At 41.2% G+C, this 26,405-nt stretch overlaps 1 protein-coding gene across 2 annotated transcripts in view; it reads left to right on the top strand.

Annotated features, from left to right (window-relative positions):
- LOC149457490 (palmitoyltransferase ZDHHC5-like) overlaps window positions 1–24,759 on the top strand; it is a 93,788-nt gene extending 69,029 nt beyond the window's left edge. For both annotated transcript variants that reach the window (XM_089683724.1, XM_089683723.1), the window contains 4 exons: window positions 4,548–4,671; window positions 5,826–5,926; window positions 16,524–16,957; window positions 23,891–24,759. In XM_089683724.1, the coding sequence (XP_089539850.1) occupies window positions 4,548–4,671; window positions 5,826–5,926; window positions 16,524–16,957; window positions 23,891–24,029 (798 nt within the window). In that variant the 3' untranslated portion in view covers window positions 24,030–24,759. The remainder of the gene's footprint in view (window positions 1–4,547; window positions 4,672–5,825; window positions 5,927–16,523; window positions 16,958–23,890) is intronic.
- The last annotated feature ends 1,646 nt before the right edge of the window (window positions 24,760–26,405 follow it).

The following is a 26,405-nucleotide window of genomic DNA, read 5'->3' on the forward strand; positions in this document are numbered from 1 at the left end:
GAACCGCATCCAATTTGTATGACATTCAATGGAGGCAGTTCAAATATGTGTGGGCCAGCCACAGCATGTTTTCAAAAAGAGTCTGATACGATTTTGAGCCAAGTTCAGGTGCGATTTGCAATGTCCTACACTTTGACCGCTGAACACCGGAGGGGGCCGAAATTGCACAGTTGTCAAAACTGGCCCGCACATATATGAACCTGGGCAAATCGTTACTAGGGCTGCAAAACTGCATAGGCTGTTTTATAGAAAAGGTGGACGTCGCCTTTAAGTTGTTCCTGTTAAACAGCACAACATGTTTTATTTCCAAGGACAGGGGGAACAATCCTGGAGCATCTGACTGCTCCAGGTCTCGATCTACCTAAAGTTCTGGGGTATCCTGCAGTGCTAGCTTTCATTAAAGCAGTAGTAAGCCGCAAAAAAAGGGTCCCTGCAGGATAATGTAACAATGTGCTAGTATGCATACTAGCATATTAGAACAGACTTACGATAGTGACACTAAAGCTTGTTTTTTGTTTTCTAAAATAACAAACATGCCTATACGTAAATGCTCTGTGCAGTGATTTTGCACAGTGCTGCCCTGATCCTCCTCTTTTCGGATCCCCTCCGGTGCTCCTGGCTCCTTCTCCTCGAGCAGTGCCCCCAGGGAAAGATGCTCGCCCTGGGGGCACCTCTGTGTGCTCATCCCTGATCTGCTGCTCTATGGTCCCACATAGAGCTGTGGCTCGGCCCCGTTCTGTCCTCATTGGCTCACTGGCTGTGATTGACAGTATTGGGAGCCAATAGGCTCCTGTTGCTGTCTCAGCCGATGAGGAGGAAGAGTTTCAGAGTTACCATCCTTCTATACCTTATTATAGGCTTACCTGTAGGTATGCAGGTGGGTATAGAAAAGTATCTCCCCCCTTTAAAGTAATCCCATTTTGTTGCCTTGCAGCCTGAAATGAAGACAGACACAGTTTCTGTTTTATCCTGCTGTATTTACTTAAACTTATAACATCCAAAGGAAAGATAAAACACCAACATGTCAGAAAATTATTTAAATAAAAATCAAAAACAGAATAACCGAGTTGGAAAGAGGATCCCCCCCTTGTGTCGTTATTTTGTTGAACCACCTTTTGCTTTATTTCCAGTCTTTAGTCTGTTGGGAGATGTCTCTCTTGACTTTGCATATCTAGACTTTGCAATATTTCCCCACTCGTCATCACAGAACTGCTCAAGTTCAGTTAAATTTGATGGTGACCGTTGGTGGACTGCAGTCTTCAAGTCATTCCACAGATATTTGATGCGGTTCAAGTCTGGAATCTGACTAGGCCATGCATGGACATTCACCCATGTCTCCTTCAACCAATGTGTGGCCATTATTGCTGTGTGCTTTGGGTCATTTTATAACGTCCTCCACAATGTAGTGCAATCCCATCAAATGTGACAGTCCTTAGTTCAAAACAATATAATGGTCCTTCAGTGTCCAATAAAGCTGTATTTACTCCACCACTTTTATCTTTTCCATTCTCTTTTCTCAAGCTCTGTGACACATGCAAACACCCAGTGATAATGCGCTCACCTTGTGCAATGGACCAGATCAAGGTCATAACGCACTTGTTGCCCCACCTTGGGCATATGTGGCATCAGCTATTCCTCCCGCTCCTTCCTCCTTCGTATTCATCACCATGGAAATATCACATGCAAAAATAGAATGGGATTACAATATTGCTCTCTGAATAGTAACAGTTTATTAACCGCTTTCCCACCGCCCTATAGCAGAAACACCGCTACAGGGTGGCAAGGGTGCGCAAAATCGTGTGTGTGTGTGTGTGTGTGTGTGTGTGTTTGCATTTTCAGGTAGGGGGCACGTATGAGCAGCGCACGTGCCCTACCCGTGCCACCATTGGTGGCCTCACCTGACGATCATCGGGTCCTGGCCGGTGATTCCTACAGATCTCTCCCCTGTCAGCTCTTGCACACTGCTTTGTATGGCTCTACATAGCAGAACCATACAAAGTAGTGTGCTTACAGTGTAAAGCGCACACAGCAGTGAAAAAGCGCACAGTTAACCCTTTGATCGCCCCAGATGTTAACCCCTTTTTTCCCAGTGTCATTAGCATTGATCATTGTATTGCTGTCACTGGAGATGTCAGTGGCAGTCAGTCCCCCCCCCCCCCCCCCAGTGTCAGTATATACCGCCATTTGTAGACACTATAACTTTCACGTAAACCAAATAATTTACACGTATTGTTATTTTTTTAGCAAAGACATGGAGCAGAATACATTTTGTCTTAAATTTATGATAAAATTAGATTTTTTTTAAATTTTTTTACTGGACATGTTTAATAGCAAAATGTCGAAAAATATTGTGGTTTTTTTTTTTTCTCAGTTTGACACCCGAGGTAAGGGCTTTTAAAGCGTCACCTATGGAGACTTTTAGGTACTGCAGTTTGGTGCCATTTCATGAGTGTACACAATTTTAAAGCGTGACATGTCAGACTTTTTTTTTAGTAGTGCAAAAAATAAAGACCACAGAGGCGATCAAATACCACCAAAAGAAAGCTCTATTTGTGGGATAAAAAGACATAAATTTAATTTAGGTGCGACGTTGCATTACCACACAATTGTCAGTTAAAGTGACACAGCGCCATATCGCAAAATAATTGCCTGGTCAGGAAGAGGGGTAAATCCTCTGGAGGGCAAGTGGTTAAAAGGCACCCACAGTGCTATGTATCTCAGTATGAATACACACGAGTCATAGTGATTAGTACAGCGTGTGTTCTCATACCCTCAGTGCGGCTCCGAACACTGTACTCGTTACACTCCTGTACCAGAGCTTCCTCAGCAGTGTGATTCTTTTCTATACCCACTCTAAATCAAAAAGCGGACTTTACCACCTCTCTAAGGTTCCCAGGTTCTCGGTGTTTGTGATCTACTCTAATGTAGGAGCAGGGCCCTCCTATCCCTCTTGTATTGAACTGTATTGTTGCTGTTTTGTTCCCCATTATATTGTAAAGCGCTGAGCATACTGTTGGTGCTATATAAATCCTGTATAATAATAATAATGTACTGCTTTTCTACAAAACTGAAGCTTGCTGGAAGTGGCTTTGTTTGTCAGTGTCCAGATCCTCCTGTCTCAATGTAACTCAGTCATGTCAGAATAACTACTGATCATGTGTCCCTTAATGGTGTTTGTTTAATTTGCAGTGTTTGAACATGTTCAATATAGCAATTCTACAGAACAAGATGTCAGTATTTAATAAAACATGGGACCCCTGGATTCATTAACATGTTCTGCCTCCTAAATATGTTTTAAAGTCCATTGGGGCCAGTGGGAATGCTTGCTGCTTTCTCCTCTCTCCTTTCTTTCTCCTTTTCACTTCTGTTCTCGTTCCTCTCTTTTTCTGTTCTTCTCTTTTTACCTGGCCCTCCAGTTCACTTGGGGGATCCATGTGACTATTGGCTGGCTGCCGTGGCTTCTATGCCTCCCATCAGGGGAACAGATAAACATTTTGCCTCTTTTGTTGATAGATTGGTTAGAGATTATGGTGCCTACAGATCCCCTAAAGGGGACACCTCTTTCCTCCATGATTTTCACCTGTAATATGTTATGCAGGACTCAGATTGTTTTCATTGTTATAACTTTGTTCTGTGCTGAAGCATATGTTTTCAGTTGTGTACAGTTAAGTTTGCTTTGTAACTTGGTACTACTGCTATTTGCATTGTTCAAACTTCAATAAAAAAGACTGGAAATGAAAAAGTTCAAAATAAAACACCAGAAAAAAAAATAGGATGGGGGGGGGGGTGTTCTAGGTTGTAATGTAAGTTATTAGGCACATTATTGCAACAGCGAAATTCAAGGTTTTATAAATCTCTTGATTAGGATGAAGTAAGAGTATTCATATTACATAGTTACATAGTTAGTTTGTGGGTCTTTTTTTTTTTTTTTTTTTTTTTTTAATGGTTGACCTGGATGGACTTTTTCAATCAGACTAAGAGTTGAAGCATGCCAGCTGTTGTACATCCAAACACTCTTGGAAGAAAACAGATGCACAGTGAACTATCCAACATCTCAATTGACATTATTGCTCAATTGACATTATTGTATTGGACACTATATAGACCCCAGCAGGATTCTGAATCTTTGACATGTTTTACCCAGCCAGTCGGTTTAGTCAGTCTGTCTTCTTCCTCAAAGACTTGCACAAGTGAAAAGTTTGAGTGAACTCCAGAACTGCCATTGTGTTGGGGTGGGTGCAGTGTTTTAAAGCCTAAGTGCGGTAAAAAAAAAAACCCAAAAAATCAGCACAAGGGACATAACTTAAAGTAGGATGTGTGCCTTGTGCTGATATTTCTTCTGTTGGATGAAATCCTCCTCCATCAAATACTCCTTAATCAAATTTTTGTGATTTATATTTTGACTGCACTTTGCAGTTTTCATTACTAGACTAAAGGTTTTCTGTAGTACAACCTTTGTGAAACTTAATATATTAACATTGAAACGTGAAAACATTCTGTAATCTCTTTTTTATCCAGTTGGGTTTTTGTCTTTTACACTTTTGCAGTCTCGAAGCAGTTTAGAGCTCACAGAGTCTCAGTCAGCAGATGCAGAGCCACCGCCACCACCAAAGCCAGACCTGAGCCGCTACCCAGGGTTGCGAAGTCAGATAGGCCTCGGGGAGAGGGAAGGTATGAAATATCGATGTCAAATGTCAAGCAGTGAATTGCTCATTCATTGAAAACCGTTATTACTGTTTTATTAAAATAATTGATATGATGCTTTTTTTTCCTGGTAGCTGTAGGCCAAATCACAATCCAATTTTATATATATTCATCACCAGGAGGAACATCTTTTAGTAAATCTAGAAATGGTTACAGAGTCATGGCTGTTGTAACAGCAAATTGGAATTCTGATGATCATGATTTAGGGGTGTGTTATGTAACTGGAGGCAGTATGATTCAAAGAAGGAGGTAGTAAAGGTATAAAGGCCTTCTGTGTGTTTTCAGTGTGTGTGCTAACCTGACCATATTGCTCCCATACATTAGTACATTGTAAATTGATTAGGTTTTATTCCGCTTCCTTTAGGTCATTGGACATTGGCAAAAGTACACTCAAATAACCCCACCCACTCCTCAAGGCTTCAGCTTTTGTTAGTGTCCTTAGGTGGTGACAGCTTCTCCTGTTGGAGAAAAATTTCCTTTTTATTTTTTTTTTTACCAGAAAATATCTTTCATCAAGGTTAGATTGCTTTTGGCCTACTATTAGATGCCAGATCGGTTACTGCCCTGTACATCTTGGGAACTCTACTGGAACCCTGCGTCAACAGGGCTGGCCTGTGGCTGGAAGCCAGGGATCCTCTTGTGACTTAGTGGGATCAGTACACCCTGATCTGTGTCTTTCTTCCCCTAAAACTTCATCCTCATCCTCAATGCATGATCAAGATGGAGGGTATTACAGTGATCCTTATTGTTCTGATATTGCCCAGGCGAATGTGGTACCCAAATCTACCAAGTCTGGAAGATGCTCTGTGGGCACTGCCAGATCATCAGGTTCAGTTTCAAGAGTTGGCATGACTATTGAAGTCTAGTGAAATGGCAATGGCCACCAGCTGGAGAGTAAGTATGTGTGTCTCTCAGATGGTTTACTGTGACCATAGCTCTTTGTTCAAATCTAGCCAGGGCAAGAATGAAGTATATGTACAGATAACTCTGCACAGATGTACGTGATAACAATAAACTATTTTGAGTGAAAATATTTCACCCCTTAGGTTTATTTGAATTGTAAAAGGCTTATCCTTCTCTACTTTGGTTTTGTTGACATCTGACATGGCATTTATTTCCAGACAATTCCCTGTTGAATGCAGAGAGTCCTCCTACTCCAACGATGTACAGATATCGGCCAGGTTTCAGCAGTGGAAGTGGTGGGCCTCCACCCATTTGCAAGGTAAATTTAGTGATCTACTTAAAGCCCAACTCTGGGAAAACCTTATTTTTTTCTTTAATTAAAACCGTCCCCTGGTAGCAGCTTAAAGTGGTTGTAAACCTCAGTTATGAAATCTGAACAAAGCACAGATATCTCCAAATATTTAGGTCTCCTTTCTCTCCACCAGAGATAAAATGGTGACAGGGTTGGAGAGCTCAGCACACAGCTTGTTTATTCACAACATAGCTCCTTTGTGTGTGTGTTTTGTGTATGTTGGGGTCCCTTTCCTCCAGTCAGCTCTCACAGAGCTCTAACTGCAGCTCTCTGCCCCCACCTTTGTGATACTGACAAACGTAGACGTATTTGATCTAAAATCAGCACTTCACTTTTGAAGGGATGTAGAAAAGTGAAGACTGCAGATAGACAAGTAAACCTTATGTAGGAGGATTTGTTTCATCTATGTGTATCATCTGAGACTATTCACTTCGCTGGGTATATGGAAGGGTTTACAACCACTTTAATATAAAAATAGCACAAGCTGCAATAACTGCCCTCAATCTGCAGCTGTCCCATACGGTACTTCTTTTCTACCATAAGAAGCCCTCAGTATTCTTTGTGGAATGAGGTGCAACTCCTTCATCCTGGAAAAGTGATGACAAACTGTGAATGCAGAGATTCATGGGACCATTTTTAGAGGGGGTGTCACCATGATGCCCTTCATTACAGTTTTATGATGCAGGGAGTAGCAGTAATGGTAATGATTTCTGGTCAGAGCTGCTGTCTGCATCATTGGGTGGTGGTGGTGGTGGTGGTGGGAGGGGGGAGGTAAATGGGACCCACTGCCAGTAGAAGACCAAAGAGGACTCTGTGGGGTAGAACAACTTAAACTGGTGCACTCAGAATCTAGCGCAGCTGTGCATGGTAGCCAATCAGATTTTCACCTCAGCTTGTTCAATTAAAGTGTTACTAAACCCACAACAGTAAAATCAGTCTGTAGATGCAGTAAAGCATGCCTGTTATACTCACTGTGGTTAATCCTCCACATTGTGTAAAAAGGCTGTTTGATCCTGTCTTCTCTGATCCTCCTGTTCTTCTACTGTCTCCAATCCATCTGCTGATAGTACAGAGCTCTAGGAGTCACTCTGCACATGCTCAGTTTAGTGTGTTTTGCTAGAGAGGGTTTTTTTTTCTTTTGGGAGGGTGCATGTGAGCAACACAGGACCAATCAGCACTTTCTAGACAGAGGGTCAGGGGTTAAGCAGCCTTGTAATACAGTCAGAGCAGAAGGAAAACTCCTCCTACAAGCTTTAACCAGTGCTCAGCTGGACACTGATAGAAGTCACAAGACTGCTATATACTGCTGAGGAGAAAAGATATTTAGCAGTTTATATTTAGTAAAATAATTGCATTTCCATGGTCTGTGTGCTGTGGGAGACCGGATATAGTGAATGCAGGGTCCTGGGAGACCGGATATAGTGAATGCAGGGTCCTGGGAGACCGGATATAGTAAATGCAGGGTCCTGGGTTTAATAACACTTTAAGCTTTGGCAATAAAACCTGGAAGTTTATTGGTTTCTAGGCAGAAGTGAGTCTGGTTTTGCACTCACCAGCTTTAGTAAATAAACTCCGATGTGTCATGTGACCAGTTTGAAGACTTCTGAAAACAGTAAGTATAAAAATAACAATAAAAAAAAAAGCTGGTGCAGTAAATAAGAATTGGGTTTGAAAGGGCATTTGGTGAACACCGTGTGGGATTATATCCTTTTTGGGTATTCATAATATATTTAAATGAATATCTGGCAAATATCTCAGAATCTCAAATTTAAAGCTCCACATTTGTGCTGTCTTATTTATACATTGGCATGCATCATCCATTTACCCTCATGTTCTCCAAATTGTGGCAGTAGTACAGATTTGTGGCAAAAAAAAAAAATAATGCAAGCACACAATGTATATGGATAGACAGACACATATACACACTTTTTCTTACCTTTTCTAACAATCTTAACCACTCCTGAGGATTTACCCCCTTAATGACCAGGCCTCTTTTTGCTACTCGGCGCTGCACTAATTCAACTGAAAATTGCACGGTCATGCAATGCTGCACCTAAACGAAATTTTCACACAAATAGAGCTTTCTTTCAGTGGTATTTGATCACCTGTGCGCTTTTTATTTTTCACGCTATAAACAAAAAAAGACCAAATATTTTGAAGAAAAACAATATTTTTTACTTTCAGCTATAAAAAATATATAGTAAACTCAAAGTTAGTTATAAATTTAGGCCAAAATGTATTCTGCTACATGTTTTTGGTAAAAAAAATCCCAATAAGTGTATATTGATTGCTTTGTGTGACAGTTATAGCGTCTACAAACTATGGTATAGATACTGCAATTTACAACATTTTTTTGCTATACAGCGCTGCGCTAGTTTAACGGACAATTGCGCGGTCATGCAATATGGTACATAAATGAAATTTATGTCCTTTTTTTAACACAAATAGAGCATTCTTTTGGTGGTATTTGATCACCTGTGCACTTTGTATTTTTGGCGCTATAACCAGAAAATTTTTGAAGAAAATTTTTATTTTTTTTTTTTTAAAACAGTATTTTCTTATTTTGGTCATAAAAAATATCTAAAAAAACTAAAATTTTGTCAAATTTAGGCCAAAATGTATTCTGCTACATGTTTTTGGTTAAGAAAAATCCCAATAAGTGTATATTGATTGCTTTTTGTGAAAGTTATAGCGTCTACAAACTATGGTATAGATAATGGAATTTACATAGCTTTCAATTTCTGACTGCCCATCACATTTCTTGAGGTGCTAAAATACCAGAATAGTACAAACACCCTCAAATGACCCCTTTTTGGAAAGTAGACACCCTAAGCTATCTGAGAAGCATATTGAGTCCATGGAAGATTTATTTTTTTTCCACAAGTTTCTGGAAAATGACAATGGAATTACACCCCAAAATACATTCTACTTCTGAGTATGGGGATACCACATGTGTGAGACTTTTTGGTAGCCTAGCCACATACAGGAGCCTGAAATCCAATGACCACTTTGAAAGCCTGAAGGTGCGTAACTTCCTCTACACTTCCTTTACACTTTTTCACTACCTATCACAGTTTCGAAGGCCCTGACATGCCAGGATAGCCCCAAACCCCCCCAAATGACCCCTTTCTGGAAAGTAGACACCCCAAGAAATTTAAAAAGAGGCATGGTGAGTATTTTGCAGATCTCATTTTTTTTCTCACAAGGTTTTGAAATATAAAAAAAATAGAAAAAATATGTTTTTGTTTTTTTTCTTCATTTTCCAAAAACTTGTGACAACAAATGAGATCTGCAAAATACTTATCGTGCTTTTTATCAAATTCCTTGGGGCGTCTACTTTCCAAAAAGGGGTAATTTGCGGGGGTTAGGTGCTATCCTGGCATTTCATGGCCTCCAAAACTGTGATAGGTAGTCTGGAAGTGTAATGAAGAAATAAAGCCCTTTAAAAGCCTGAAGGTGCTTATTGGATTTTGGGGTCCTGTACTTGGGCTAGACTGCCAAAAAGTCTCTCACATGTGGTACCCCCATACTTGGGAGAAGTAGCAAAATGTATTTTGGGGAGTAATTCCACATATAACCATGGCATGTGTGAGCAGTAAATCATTTAAGTGACAATTTTGTGTAAAAAAAAAATATATATATTTATTTTTGTCATTTTCCAAAAACTTGTGGTAAAAAAATAAATTCTATTGATTCAACATTCCTCTCAGCAAATAGTTTGGGGTGACTACTTTCCAAAAGGGTGTCATTTTGGGGGGTGGGGGCGTTTTATGCCCAGCATTAGAAGTTTATGCCACACATCATTCACTCTTCTAACCACCTGAAGACCAAGCCTTTTTGTTCACATGACAAAAATCTGTATTTTTTGCTAGGAAATTAATTTAAACCCCCAAAAATTATATTTTTTTAAAGCAGACACCCTAGTGAATAAAATGGTGGGTACTACAATTTTTTATGGCACGTAGTACTCGCGCAGCGATTTTTCAAAAGCAATTTTTTAAAAAAAAATACACTTTTTTTACTTTTAATGCACAAAAACACAATATATTGGCCAATTGGTAAAATATAAAAGATAATGGTATGCCGAGTAAATAGATACCAAACATGCTTTAAAACTGCGCATGCCCTGTTCAATGGCAACAAACTGCAAACATTTTTAATATCCATAGACAGCGCTTTAAAAGCCACCATTTTAGATTTACAGAGGAGGTCTAGTGTTAGAATTACTGCCCTTGATCTGACGTTCACGGCAATACCTCACATGCATGGTGCAACCGCTGTTTACATAACGACACAGGGTCAAGGCTTGTGCGCACAGGTGTGCGCGCATGGGAGGGGCAATTTTTTTTTTTTTTTTATTTTGATTTTTTTTTTTATTATTTTTACTATGTACCTTTTCATTTTTTTTTTTTTTATCACTTTTAATGCTATAACAGGGAATGCAAATAACCCCTATAACTTCAATGGGCATTGTCATATATTCTTTTTTCAGAAATTTCGGGTCTATCAGACTCTAGATATCTCCTCTGCCCTTACATTATCTAATCAAACCAAAATCGGTGTGATCAGATGCTTTCCCAATTTACAAATGGCGCTGTTTATATCCTGCAAAACTGAAGTGATGAAATGCTTGTAGCTTCCGAATTCTTAGACTATAGAGATGATTGGCACCATTCTGGTCTCCAATCAGCTCTATGGTCAGCTGGCAGAAACACCGGCTGCATTCTCAGGTTCCCCTGATGGCACGGGACTGCCCGAGAAGGCTGTGGAAGGCAGCGGGGGAGGGGGGACATTATCTCTCACTGCTTGTAAAAGCAATCTTGCAGCTAATTAGCCACTAGGATTGCTTTTACATGAAAGCCGATCACCGGCTGAAAAAAAACGACACCAGGATGATGCCTGCAGCTGTAGGCATCATCCTGGTATAACCATTCAAATCCAGTGATGTACCAGTATATCGCTGGTCCTTGTTGGTTATATATGCTATGTTCTTTTTTTTTTTTTTTTGTATGCAGCCAGTGGACTGAATGAAAAAACGAGAAGAAATCTCTGCCAGAAAAAGTGTGTGTTATGCCCACCATTAGAATATACCGCCCTGCATCCACCCCCTTCTAATGGTGGGCACACATTAGGTCACACTTTGCCACAAGTGCCAGTTCCAAGATTGAATAAATGTCTAAATAGTGGCACGCTTGAATAAAAATTGTCCACGTATAAGTGGTACCCCATATGGAGAAATGATGACACCAAGTCCCAAACTATCTTGCCACTGCTTTCCATGTAGTCTTGGCATCCGGGCGGGCTCCACGTGACTATCTTTTTCCTCGTAAATCTGAAACTTATAAGTATAGCCTGTTGTCCTTTCACAGGTCTTCTACATCTTGACCCCATATCTGGCACGCTTGCAGGGGAGAAATTGATTGAATGCAAGGCGGCCAGAAAAATTAATGAGGGACTCAACAACGCAGATGTTTTGCTGGGGAGTATAGACATCTGCAAATTTTAGGTTAAGGTGATTTGCGAGGGGCTGAATTTTGTGGAGCTGGTCAAATTCAGGGTTACCCCGAGGATGACAGAGTGTATTGTCGCTGAAATGCATAAAACACATTATACTCTCATATCTATGCCTGGCCATGGCAGCCGAGAACACGTCATATGATGAATCGGGTCTGCGGACCAATACAACCGCAATTCATTTCTTTTAGTAATGCCCATGTTGAGGGTTAGGCCCCCAAAAAAATGTAAATTTGAAAACCGTAATGAGTTTCCATGCGAATGGTCTGGCAAAGTTTGAATTTGGGTTGGCGGCAATAAATTGTTGTGCATATAAACTGCTTTGATCCACAATCAAAGCATACAGATATTCCGTGAAAAACAGCTCCAAAAATCAAGGAGGTATGTGAAAGACCAGGATGTACTAGACTGCTGGTACTCGACAGTTCACCAAAAGGTAGAGCGGCACTAGTACTGGCACTCTGCTGCATATGAGAGTCATCAAATTTTAACGGCAAGTGCTAACAGAGATCAGGCCTGATTCTGCGAACACTGCGGTTTTGTGTGCAATGTATCAAGTGACAGTGACCTACTGACACTGCACTTGCTGGGGGAGAAGGGGGGGTAAGCGTAGGGGCTAAACGCAGGTGTTGGCAGGTGCAGGGGCTGATCCCGCTAACGCTGCGTTTTTGGGGACGCTATACTAATGTGAACGCTGGTATAGTGCTGACCTGATCAAAGATATTGACCCGTTCAGACAGTATACTAGCAATGGAGGTTTATTGTACATGAGTGTGCTCCTGGCAATCAAGGGATTAAATGTGATGACTGGTGTACTGACGGGCAATCTGACGCTATCTGGTAGGGGCGTGAAAACCACGGGAGCGCGAATCACGTGTGTGTATATATATATATATATATATACAGTTGCAAGAAAAAGTATGTGAACCCCTTGGGATTAAGTGGAGTTTTGCATGAATTGGGCATAAAATGTGCTCTGAACGTCATCGAAGTCACAACAATAGAAGAACACAGTCTGCTGAACATAATACTACACAAACATTAGATGTTGCCATGGTTTAATTGCACATAACATGTAAACATTCACAGTGCAGGGAGGAAAAAGTATGTGAGGCCCTAGCTTAATGACTTCTCCCAGAGCTAATTGGAGCCAGGAGTGAGCCAACCTTGACTCCAATCAGTGTGATGATATTGGATGTGTTGCTGACAGCTGTCCTGCCCTTAAAAAACACACACCTGTTTTGGGTTTACTGGTTTCAAGCACTGTCTGATGTGAACCATGCCTCGCAGAAAAGAGCTCTCAGAAGACCTATGATCAAGAATTGTTGACTTGCATGAAGCTGGAAAGGGTTACTAAAGTATCTCCAAAAGCCTTGATGTTCATGTGTCCACGGTAAGACAGACTGTCTACAAATGAAGAAAGTTTAGCACTGTTGCTACTCTCTCTAGGCGTGGTCGTCCTGTAAAAATGACTGCAAGAGCACAGCGCAGAATGCTGCATGAGGTAAAGAAGAATCCCAGAGTGTCAGCTAAAGACCTACAGAAATCTCTGGCACATGCTAACATTTTTGTTGCCACATCTACAATAAGGAAAACATTAAACAAGAATGAAACAAGTACATGGGAGGACACCACGGAGGAAGCCATTGCTGTCCAAAAAGAATATTGCAGCACGTTTGAAGTTTGCAAAAGAGCACCTGGATGTTCCACAGCACTACTGGCAAAATATACTGTGGACAGATGAAACCAAGATTGAGTTGTTTGGGAAGAACACACAACACTATGTGTGGAGAAAAAAAGGCAAAGCACACCAACATCAAACCTCATCCCCACTGTAAAACATGGCGGAGGGAGCATCATGGTTTGGGGCTGCATTGCTGCCTCAGGGCCTGGACGGATTGTTGTCATTGATGGGAAAATGAATTCCAGAGTTTATCAAGACATTTTGCAGGAAAACGTACGACCATCTGTCCGCCAACTGAAGCTCCACAGAGGATGGGTGATGCAACAGGACAGTGACCCAAAGCATACAAGTAATTCAACAAAACTATGGCTGCAACAGCACAGAATACGCCTTCTGGAGTGGCCCAGGAGAGTCCTGACCTCAATCCGATTGAAATGCTGTGGCATGACCTTAAGAGAGCGATTCACACCAGACATCCCAAGAATATTGCTACACTGAAACAGTTTTGTGAAGAGGAGTGGTCCAAAATTACTCCAGATCGTTGTGCAGGTCTGATCTGCAACTACAGGAAACGTTTGGTTGAGGTTATTGCTGCCAAAGGAGGGTCAACCAGTTATTAAGTCCAAAGGTTCACATACTTTTTCCTCACTGCACTGTGAATGTTTACATGTTCTGTGCAATTAAACCATGGCAACATGTAATGTTTGTGTAGTATTATGTTCAGCAGACTGTGTTCTTCTATTGTTGTGACTTAGATGACGTTCAGAGCACACTATGCCCAATTTATGCAAAACTCCACGTAATCCCAAGGGGTTCACATACTTTTTCTTGCAACTGTATATATGTGTGTATATGTATATATATATATATATATATATATATATATGATTTTGCGTACCCATGCCGCCTTGTAGCAGTATTTCTGCTGTAGGGTGGTCTGGAAGCGGTTACAGAAGAGGTTTGTGTTACGGCGCTGCGTTACTTTAACTGATAATTGCGCGGTCATGCAACACTGCACCCAAATTAAATTTACATCCTTTTTTTCCCCCAAATTGAGCTTTCTTTCGGTGGTATTTGATCGCCTGTGCATTTTTAATTTTTTGCGCTATAAAAAAAAAAGACTGACAATTTTGAGGAAAAAAAAAAACAATATTCTGGACTTTTTGCTATAAAACATGTCCAGTAAAAAAAATTAAAAAATCAAATTTTGTCACACATTTCATCCAAAATGCATTCTGCAACATGTCTTTGCTAAAAAATATCCCAATACGTGTAAATTAATTGGTTTACATGAAAGTTATAGCTTTTCCAAATGGCGGCAAAGATACTGGGATTTTTAATTTTTATTTATACTAATAATGGCGGCGATCAGCGACATATGGCGGCAATCAGCAACTTATGGCAGGACTGCGGCGGACATTTTGACACTGGGGGGAACTGACTTGGGGTCACTGACATCCCCAGTGACACCAATACAGTGATCAGTGAAAAAAAAACCCACTGACACTGTACTAATGGCACTGGGGAGGAAGGGGTTAACATTTTTAGTGTTAACTCTGTGAGGGGAGTGTTTTACTAGGGGGCGGGGGGGTGTGCTGGACGGGGGCAGGCTGATCGAGGGAGAGAAACTCTTCTCTCCCTCTGCAGCTTGTCACGAGCTGTCAGAGAACTGACACAGAGCAGGGCTGTGTGTAAACAATGCAGCCCTGCTCTCTGTCAGCGATCACCGCGAATCCCAGGGAAACGGCCCGGTAATCACCGGCGTGACCCGGCGGCTGACACCCGCTGCTGACAAAACTGTCTTCCCGTGCCGCCCTGCAACCGTTTTAATGCGGTGGCTTTCTGGCTGTAATATATAGTTATAAGTGAAACAAGATTCACACTTATGTGCTTTATGGAGTGCTGCCATAAATTCAGCATGTACCTTTTTGGTGTGTTAGCACATTCATATGAATGCAGTGTCTTAACACAGTGCATGTTAACGCACATCTTAACACTTTTGTGCAAACACACATCTCTTAGATGTTAGTTATGTAGGCCATACATAGATCGAATTTCAAACACATTTTCTTTACAAAATTGGAAATTTTGTGCGTTTTGTAATCCAATGGTGCCACCATTGATTTCGAAATTCAACCAACCAAGCCTTCAATTTCTCCTCTTGTTGCTACAGAAAAGGATTTTCGTAGCCAAGAATTTTCTTTTCTTTCCAGGTCACAGCTCATGCTCATATCTTTTTTTCGTTTATATTTCTTTCACGATTCTCCCATCATTGATTTGAAATTCTTTAGTTTTTCAAAAAATTTCCAACATGCCTGACACTCAGATTCGATGGTCACACGAAAATCGGCCGTTTCTACGACCCACTAATGGTGCGAAATTAGAACAAAAATTCTTTAAAAAGATTATCTACAGAAAATTATTTCGGAATTCGACCCGTGTATGGCCGGCTTTAGGATAGGTTCACCTTTGGAACATGTTACATGTTCCACCTGTATTTAGGGTGGAACATGTAACATGTACCAGCTCCTGCCTCCTCTACCCCCGCGTCCCCCCTCCCTGTGACAGCGGATGGGGGATCCTCTCCCAGCACCCAGTGTCAGAATTAAACACAGTGCAGCTGATTGGGGCTCTGCCCACACAGCCGTGTCATTCATTCACAGGGTTCTGTGAATAAATGAAAAATAGATATCGGATGCTGCAGCCAACAGCTTGATGTTCTCAATGAACTGCAAAAGGGCTCTTTGAACTCTCGCGTATTTCATTGATTCTTTCTGCAATTCAGTAACTGTCTGCCCATATGTGAGATACAGGTAAACAGCTGCTTGAGAGTCTGCAGGATCCTGGCATTGCACCTGCAATCTACTGATCTCAGGTGCAATGCTCTGCAGACTCCTTAGAAAAAATATAATACATTTTTTTTTTACCAGCAACAGGATGTGGATATATATATATATATATATATATATATATATATATATATATATATATATATTAAAGATTAACTTATCCTTTAACCACAGCAGAGAAAAATATGATCTTTTTCCATGCCAGATAGGGCTAGGCTGTGTGACAGGGCTACACTCTGTAAAGTGGATGGACAGAAATACAAACTTTTTGCAGGAAAAACAACTCTTTAATATGCAATGTATCTACATATTTAGCGGTTTGCCTTGAGATTAGCTTCAAAGTCTTTTTCGTGAATTGAATTAGTGTGCATAAACTGGTTTGGTCACCCGAGGTAAAAAATGGAGCAGGGCTAGAACAGTGAAATAGTTATGACAGTTGCACTTTAGAAAAATCTGCTGTACATCTCTGCTTCATGTGTTGTGTAACATTTCATCTTGGTTTTCCTTTGTTACACAGCTTCCTCGTGTGGACAGTCTCCAGGACTCGCCAATGCCCACCTCTGACTTATCTCGCCCTCCCAGTTCTCGCTCAGAGCCCAGCCTAGAGCCGGAGTCCTGTCACCCACCACCAGCTCGGTCCTCCAGTTTGCGCTCTGCCACTGGTACATCTGCACAACTTCCCTCTCTTCCGTCAGAAGGAACAACATCCACCTCATACAAAAGCTTAAATCAGACACAGAATGGAAGTCTTTCTTACCAGAGCCTACTGAGCCCTTCTGACGAGACAGAACCAGAAACCGCTGGGTACTCTTCTCCGTACCTGTCAGCTCGAGAGCGTCTCCGACCAGCCTGCCCTCCTCCAATTGCTCCTCGTTATGGCAAGCCGCGAATCTCGCATCACCGGGTAGGAGGTGATTCAGATGCAGCAGCTTTACCTTTGTTGACACTAAAGTAAGTTTAACTTCTTAAAGGCTATGAGAATTCAATTGCTTACTAGGATATAATTATGGAGTTTAACTCCATGAATGCTGGGACTTTAAATAGTTTATTTGGTCCAAGCTGGTGCTGTATAAACTGTATGTAGCATGAGCTAAACATTGTATACAGAGCTGCATTCCAGCAGTGGTTCAGGGACATCCCATTACGTTCCCAAAACAAAATTAAGTCATTCTGAGTGCTGCTTAGCCATTGACAAGAAGCCTTGTATTTTTATGAATGAATACAAGACTTCCTCTGGTTGGCTGAGGTGGAGACTGTGAGTGTAGGATTATAACTTTTTTTTCTTTTTTTTTTTTTTTTGAACTGGATGGACTTTTGTCTTTTTTCAGCCAGATTAAGTATGTAAGTATGAGATCATGACATCATTTGCCCACCTCTCCAACTCAACCAATCAGACAAAGTCTTATATTTACATGGATGGCTGAGATGTGCTCAGCCTGATTCGATTTTGTTCCAGGAATGGAGCAGAATATTGTCATACCCCTGCCAGAACACAGCTCTGTATACTGCATGTAACTGATGCTACATACAGGTTGTACAGAAGTTACAGCTGCTGCATTGATTAGTAAAATAAATAGTATGTTGGGCCAGCTTATCCAAACAAACTATTTAAAGTCATAGTAATCTTGAAGTTAACCTTTAATTGACTATAGAGGACTTATCAAATACGTCATGGTGGTCATAGAGTTGAAACAGGAAGGAGAGCAAAGGGGAATTTGTGTGGAATAAACATTGAAGCGCTTGACTCTGGGTACTTCTGGGGCTCCTTTAATTTTTTTAACAAGGGTTGTGAACCTGGAAGTCAATGTTCCTCAGTAGCTAGTTGTAGCAGCCTAAACTTGTTTCTACCAGGGGTTCTAACTCACCCCACACACTGTTAAAAAAAAAAAAAAAAAAAGGTTTGGCGGAAGTTGCAATAAAAGAAGTTTAATTCTCGTTCTTTGAGTGACACAGGAAGTCTTTCACCTTTGGGTTATACAGCCACTTACAAGGAGATTGGTCACTTGCAAGGAAAAATCTATATAGGCCAGACCAGGATAACCCCATCTACTACTAAAATGTCTGTTTTTGCTAGTGTTCTAGAAAGATGAACTTTTTTTCCTAAGCTCTGCTGTGTAAAAGACTAAACTATTTTCTTTTTGTCCATTAACCACTTCTAGTCCGGACACTTTTACCCCCTTCCTGTCCAGGCCAATTTTCAGCTTTCAGTGCTATCACACTTTGAATGACAATTGCGCGGTCATGCAACACTGTACCCATATGAATTTTTTAGCATTTTTTTGAGACAGATAAAGCTTTATTTTGGTGGTATTTATTCACCAGTGGGATTTTTATTTTGCTATGTAAATTAAAAAGTCCACAAATTTTGAAAAAAAAGTGTTTTTCTTATACAATTTTGCAAATAAATAGTATTTCATCACAAATCTTAGCCAAAATTTATTCCGTTATATTTTTAGTAAAAAAAAAAAAAATAACCCAAATTAGTTTATAACCAAAAATTATAATTTTTAAACATTTTTTATTTATTTTTTTTTAAATATTTTTTATTTATTTTTACATACTGTAACCCTTGTGGGGGTGATGAAGATTTTTTTTTTTTTTTTCTTACACTGATTGCTTTTACACCCATAAAGGATGTAAAAGCAATAATTTCTCCTTCTCCCTAGCTGCATTCTTGCAGCCATTGAGAACTACTGAGTGAGCTGTGATTGGTCACAGCTTGTCACATGGTACAAGGCTGTTGTGAATAGCCTTGTACCATGTGACCTCTGTGATCATTCACAGATTTCACACGTAGTAAGCAATGATGTCAGAAGTGACATCTTGCTTACTACTCTGCATGTGACCACTTATTGGCCAATCAGTGATCACATGATCGGGACCCGGAGGACACAGCGGGCACCGGATCGCGGTGCTGCGCGCTCCCAGGGAGCGTGCACAAGCAGGGTGCAGGGAGGCCATTTATAAATGGCCACCTGACCTTGCACTGCCACCGATCCGGCCATTTATATACAACGGCCGGACAGGAGGTGGTTAAGTCATTTGTCCAGACACAGTTGTCTTATACTGCCACCTACATGAGGCTTGGACACCGGCAAACGTAAAATTTGTAGGCCAATCCAGGGTAACCCCTCCTCTATCCAGTACACCTCAGTTTTTGCTAGTGTTCTATGAGGATGGATATCTTTTCTTCAGCTCTGCTGAGAGAAGACTAACCAATCTTTACTAGCTCTTTTCTCTTTGGATTTTTTTCTTCCATTGACTTAAAGCAAGATTATTCACAACATCGCTGATTGAGCTGGTCTCTCTATAGCACCTATCTGGATTGGCCTTTCCTAAGCTTGACTTTGGAGTGCCGTACCAGGACCCTGCTAGATTGGGCCATGGGGGCTAGCCTGGTATGTGACCTTCAGCACTGTGTTTCACTTGTGCTTTCCATACCTTCAGGTACTGGGCTTTGCTTGTGCTGTCTTTTGAGATCGTCCCTTACTGGAAAACGTTAGCAGTTGATTTCTTTCCAGGTCCAGAGCCCTTGTCCTATCTCTAAAGATTCACTCTGTTAAGTAAGATCAGTTAGGCTGAAACACCAGGAGCTACCTCACAATTTGCACAGTTTGCTGGTTTAATCTCAAAATGGGTTAGCTCTGACAGACTGATCACTGACATCATCCTCTGGTGTGGAGTGTCATGCGCATGCTCCACACTTTACTTCCCCCCCATTCAGCATAGAGAAAGCATTATCCTGCTGCAGCTCCTGTATTGCAAAGCACAACAAGGAACTGCAAACTCCAGTCTTTTCCTACTGCCCTAAGGATCCTGCCATCAATCTTGTCCTTTGGGAGGTTTTTTGAGCTGCATGGCATTCTCCAGTTCTGTTTTTTTTTTTTTTTTTCTTGTGCCAGTTAAAGTGGAATTCCGGTCATATTCTAAGGCTAAACCTACTCCCACCCCAATTCTAAGGCTAATCTATCCAACCCTGTAAAAAAAAGATTGCTATATAGAATTCGCGCCGGTCTGGTGTCAGGCTGAGCTGTCAGCAGACTCTTCTGTGTAGAGGAGAAGCAGCCGGAAATGGATGCCCCATAGTAAGTTTATGGGTGGCATCATCTCCCAAGCAATTCCCAGCTGTTGTTGCCTTTTTCTCTGCTCACAGAAGCCACCGCTGCAGACCGGACTGGAGCTGCTTCAGAATAGGTAAGTTTAGCGACCTTTACAGGGTTAGCTAGATTAGGCATAGAATGGGGGTGGGAGTGGGTTTAGAGTTAGATTATTGCTGGAATTCCACTTTAAAGTGTTACTAAACCCGGGACCCTGCATTCACTCTATCTGGTCTCCCACAGTACACAGAACATGGAAGTGCAATTATTTTAGTAAATATAAACTGCTATATATCTCAACAGCAGTTAGAGCAGTCTTGTGACTTCTATAAGCACCCAGCAAAGCACATGCTAAAGCTTGTAGGAGGAGTTTTCATTTTAAGAAGATGCAGAGCCCCTGGCCTCTGTCTGGACAGTGCTAATTAGCCCTGTGCTGATCATATGCACTCCCCCACCCCAAAAAAAAACCTCGCTAGCAATACACACGAAACAGAGCATGTGGAGAGTGACTCCACACAATATGTCTTATCAGGAGTTAAGAGGGGGGCATTGGAAGAAGGGGAGGAACAGAGAAGTCAGGATCAAACAGCATTCATAAACCATACAGAGGAATCAACTTCTTAGGTTCCACAGTGAGTCTAGTAACAATTTAATATTTGTTTGTTGTGTTGCCCAACCCTTGCAGTTAGGCTGTTTTTGGACATCCCAAAGGTGAAAGACTTCTTGAGGCTCCAATGGAGAAGAATTTTTGCACTTGCCATAAAATCCTTTTCTTACAGTTCATTGAGGGACACAAGTCCTAACCCTCTGTGTTTATGATCATGCTGTCAGTACTGCTTTACTTCAAATTTGAAGCGTGATGGTAGTAGGAGTCATTATCCTGGGCTGGACTACATTTTTTTGTTTGCCAGTGTCCAATCCTGAAGGCAACAGTATAACCTGAAAGTGAAAGATTTCTTGTAGCACTCAATGGAATTCAAGAAAAAGATTTTCTACCGCAATACTTCATACCAGCATCGTTCTGATCACTGCCTTACGCCATACAAGCACCCTGATCACTGTCACATACCATACCAGCACCCTGATCACCACCATACCAGCACCCTGATCACTGCCATACACCATACCACCAGCCTGATCACTGTACCCCATACCATCACTCTGATCATCACTGTACCCCATACCATCACCCTGATCACCCCATATGCCATACCAGCGCCCTGATCACCACCATATCAGTGTCCTAATCGCCACCATACCAGCCTCCTGATCACCACCATACGCCATACCAGTGTCCTGATCACCGCCATACCAGCATCCTGATGACCGCCATACCCCATACCAGCGTCTGTATCACTGCCATACCCCATACCAGCATCCTGATCACCGCCATGCCCCATACCAGCATCCTGATCACCGCCATACCCTATACCAGCGTCCTAATCACTGCTATACCCCATGCCAGTGTCCTGATCACCGCCATACCCTATACCAGCTTCCTAATCACTGCCATACATCCTACCAGCGTCCAGCATTTTAGGTTCTCAACTGATCAATTTTCAAATATATTTGAAATGCAAATATATCAAACTCTTATGTGTCACCACAAATTTAAAAAAATTAAACAAATGAATCCAAATGCGAAGACAAAAACTGAATTCAGTGGTTCTTTGATTATGAGAGAAGTGACAAATGTGGATACCAAACTTCTTAAATGATAAACCACACAGCAGCTCAGTGTACAACAGAGGAAGACATACCAGGAATCATATGACTCCCAATTAAGAGTGGTCAACCAGCACTTGTGTGTCAATTCAAGATTTCCTCAAACCCACTTGTCAAATGATGGTACTGCTGTGTTCTAATAGATCGCTGTGCATAGTATTGTGAAACAGAAAAAGATTTGCCGTAGTGTAATCCTGATTAAAACACTAATTCAATGCGGTAAATGCACTTACAATGAAAAGATAACAATCAGGTACTTCATATTACACAAACAACTCATGTTCCAGAATCCAAGATGGCAGCAGCGGGATTACATGCACATGTGTGCATAGTGGCGCGTGCTCCGTCTCTTCCCTACAAGTTTCGTCCTCAGGAGCACAGGGCACATTCTGCTACTCATCCCTTTTATACAGAACACCACAAGAAGGAAGACAGTTTAATTAGAGCAGAGAACACAGGGCAGAGATTGATAGTTAACCCTGCATACAAATTGCAGTGCTAAACATATTCAGTGCTATCTCATGAATGGTACTATAGCAACATAAGTGTTGACTTCTATAATCCACCATATTGTGGTCAAAAGTAAAATTGACTATAAAAAGTTAAAAATATGCAAAAAAATTAACAAAAGTAAGCAACTACCAGTGGAACTACACTAAATAACTATATAAATGGAGGCTTAAAAGTGATAGGTATCGCTTAAAATACACAATGTTTTGCCCAAGAACCAAAAAAGCCTGCAGAAAAATGTGAACAGAGAATTCACAAGAAAAAGCGGTTACATAAAGGACAATGCAATACTCAGATTAATTATCAAAATATGCTTTTATTAGCAAAATTGCAATGTAGACACTTGAGTAAAGACTGCTAATAGCCATCACCTCAATATAAGACAATACAAAGACCAACCTTAAAACAAAAAATAAAAATAAAAAAGAGAGACATCAAAAAATTTAACAAAAATAATCAACTACCAGTGGAACTACCACTATTGTATTCTCTGGGGTGTCTGCTTTCAGAAAATATATAATTTTTGAAAGGTTTTGTATAATCTTCAGTCTTAAAATTATTTTTTTTAAACGCGTGCAAAAAAACGCAAAAAACGGCTCTGGCAGCGAAAAGGATAAAGGATAAGCACGACACTCCCCTTTCCTGAGGAGCAGCCAATTGGTGCTCATTACACTGCAAGGTCTCTCTCCTCCCTGCTAGTCCCCGGGTGCGGTGCTGGAGACAGGCAGGGAGGGGAGGATGATATAAACCACGCAATGTTACAATATTAAATGTTTAAGTTGCCATAAAGCCCTTTTTGTTTTTTAACAGCCCTGACGTTCCTAAAAGCACCTCCGATTTAAATACGGTTTTGGTTGAATTTTTTTTTTTATTAAGTAGATTGTCATGAGAGACAAGTAGATTGGGACTCCAAATTAGTCCCTTGGGCACATTTTTCTTTTTTTAAATGTCCGCACCCCAGCATATCTTGTAGCACTGTAGAGAACACACATCAACCTCCCTAAACTCACCTTGTTACTCTGCAGTGCTTGCTACAATACGGAGGACTCCTGGAGCTGGGGTAGGATTATGGTGGGGGGGGGGGGGCCTGCGTATCCTTGCCAGGATCCAATGACCTGAAGGTACAAAGCTTTTACCCATTGTGTATGAATAGGTTGCCTGTGTTGTGTACTGTACTCCAAGATATAGAATTAACAGGTACATCAATACTCGCTTTCAATCCAGAGCTTTCTCTCTCAGTATTTCATTTTTTTTCTCTGGATGTCCTTTAGTTCAGGTCGAATGACGGCCAGATTATTTCAACCCATTACTTTTAAGTCTAGGCTGTCATGGCCCCGGGGAGCATTGTCATGCAGCTTGGGCTCAGAGTATTACTTCACTGGATGGCATTCACACAGCATTATATGAGAAAGGTCTGCCCACCTCCGCCACAGGAAAAAAAGAGAGACCACTGATTGGCCAGAAGACTTTTTTTTTGTTTAATTTACTAAAAATGTCAGCTTGTTGTTAGTTTCCCTCATGTTTTTTGTTTGTTTTTTTTATGTCTCTATAGGGATGAGTCTCCTGCAAAGTCGGTTCACTCCCGCAGCAACGGCCAAGCTTCTGTCTCCCCACCAGTCAGCCCTTCACGCCCAGGAGGTGTAAAAACTGTGTCAGGTGTGGGCGGAACCACATATGAGATATCTGTATGAAAAAAAAAAAAAATATATAAGAACATTTCAGACACAAGGACGGTCCAAGGGACCCATCATCGTGTCAGAATCTCCGACTGCCAATCCAGGAACCCTCCTGTGTCCTCCAGTCCCCAGCCCCTTGGGGTTTCACTATAAATATATATAAATATTATATTTTATTTTAATTTTTTTTATTTGGTTTTCAAAACCACACCCACTCATCTTTTTAAAGTGTCACATACGGTTTTATGAGAAAGGACTCCAAAACATCCAATTTGTGTTTATACTGAGCGCCATCCAACTTTTATCACGGTTGCTCCTAACGCCATTTTATGACTATTCTTTTGCCACCAGACAGCCAATGATGTTCTATATTCTCTATAAAGGTTCCAGGGAATATTACCTTCCCTTTTATTTACAGCTGGTGATTGGTTTTCATTTTCAAAATGATTTTTTGGTTTCTTATGCGTGGAAGTTAGGGTGCAGCTCTTTTCTTTTTTTTTTTTTTTTAATGTTTTGTATAATTTTTTTTTTATTTTCCGTTATCGGAGAAGAAACGTGATCTGCACAAGTTTATAAATACAGATAAAATATATATGATATTATTTTACAGCTGGGGAGCAGGCAATAAGTACCCCTCCGCCTTCCAAACAGGGAAGATACGGGGGAGGGTGCCTTCATTTTTATTATTTCATTAAAAAATAAAAGAAAAAAATGAAATAAAAGAAAAAAAATTGTCAGTTGTGAAGTGGTTGTCTGAAAGATGCTTGAACTGTTTTTCTAGACCATGTCTGTTTATGTATGTCTGCTCATCTGTATATCTTTACATCATCTAAATTCTGTGTGTGCCATTTTTGTATGCTGTTTTAAAAATTTTAACTAGTGTGTATCCATTCCAGAACAAGAACGTTTGTGAATGACTATGTTTTTACCTATGTGTATAATTTAAGAAAGAGAAGAAAATCGTACTTACAAATGGAGGATGTTGGGAGGGATGTGCTGTGAGCGGGGAGTGAATGCAGTTTGTCGTCGGCATGGGGTCTGTGAGTTAGTCCAAGCAAAGTTGGTGGTGGTAGTGGGCGGGTTTGGGATAGGTAGTGAACTGTAAGTTGCGGGTAAGGTGGACACATAGAAAATGTGAGGTGGGGGCAGAGAACAGTGTAGGGGAGACGGAACTATTTTCAGCTAGTGGGGGACAGAGACCAGTGAGAAGGTGGTAGTGGGGGAGACAAGCATGTACTGTGGATGCAGGCAGGGATTAGCTGTGAGCAAGAGTTGAGGTTGCTAAAGGCAAAATAATTGGCTGTGATCAGAAAAGTGGTTTAGGTGCTATGAGTGAAGAGACTAGGGAGAGATGTGCATGTAGGAAAAAAGTTGGGTGGGGGTTGTCTACTCTTATCATTTGAAATTCTATTTCGGGTCTTCAAACCTTCTACACAAAGGGCCAGTTTACTGTCCTTTAGACTTTAGGGGAGCCAGACTGTGGCCTTTGAGTGTGAAAAAGGTCCCAACATCAGTAAAGAAAACAATGCCCCATCTTTGGTGTCAGTGGGATGAACTGTGTCCTTTAATTGGTGTCATTGGGAGAAATTGTGCCCCATCATTGGTGCCATTGGTAGGAATTGTGTGTCATCATTGGTATCACTGAGCCCCATTGTTGGTGTCATTGGGAGGAATTGTGTTCCGTCATTGGGCCCCATTGTTATTGTCATTGGGAGAAATTATGTCCCATCGTTGTCATTGGGAGGAATTGTGTCCCATCGTTAGTGTCATTGGGAGAAATTGTGCCCAATCATTGGTGTCATTTGAACAAATTGTGTCTCATCATTGGTGTCATTGGGAGGTATTGGTGTCAGTGAAGGGAATTGTGCCCCATTGTTGATATCAGTGGATTAAATAGTGCCCCAAGGGCCAAATAAAAGCAAAAGAGGGGCCACATCTTGCCCATGGGCCGCAGTTTGGAGATCACTGATCTATCTAGTATCTAATCTATTTGTCATTCTATGTAATCTATCACTGATGATTCATGTAAACTGTGTTTGAAATGTATCTGTCCTACTTAAAGCTGAACTTCACCCAAAAGGGGAAGTCCTGCTGATTATTCTCCTCCCTCCCTCCTCTATCACACTTGGATGGTATTTTTTTTTTGAGGGGGGGGGGGGAGCAGGTTCTTAGTTTTGACAGGTACCCATTGCCACTTCCGCTCGGATCTCCTAGACTGAGGGACCATTCACAAAGCGCAATGCGGCTCGCACGTGCACAGTGAGCAACCGGCTGTGAAGCTGCAAGGAGTCACAACCTGCTGCCAACAGTTAAGATGCAGGTGCCAGGGACCGAAGACCGGTGTATAAACCAGCTTGAGTGAGTACAGTGCTGGGTCCCAGGGCAGGTGAG

This window comes from Staurois parvus, unplaced genomic scaffold, assembly GCF_062004578.1.
Source record: "Staurois parvus isolate SC_StPar_1 unplaced genomic scaffold, SC_StPar_1.0 ptg000320l, whole genome shotgun sequence".
Classification (NCBI taxonomy): Eukaryota; Metazoa; Chordata; class Amphibia; order Anura; family Ranidae; genus Staurois; species Staurois parvus.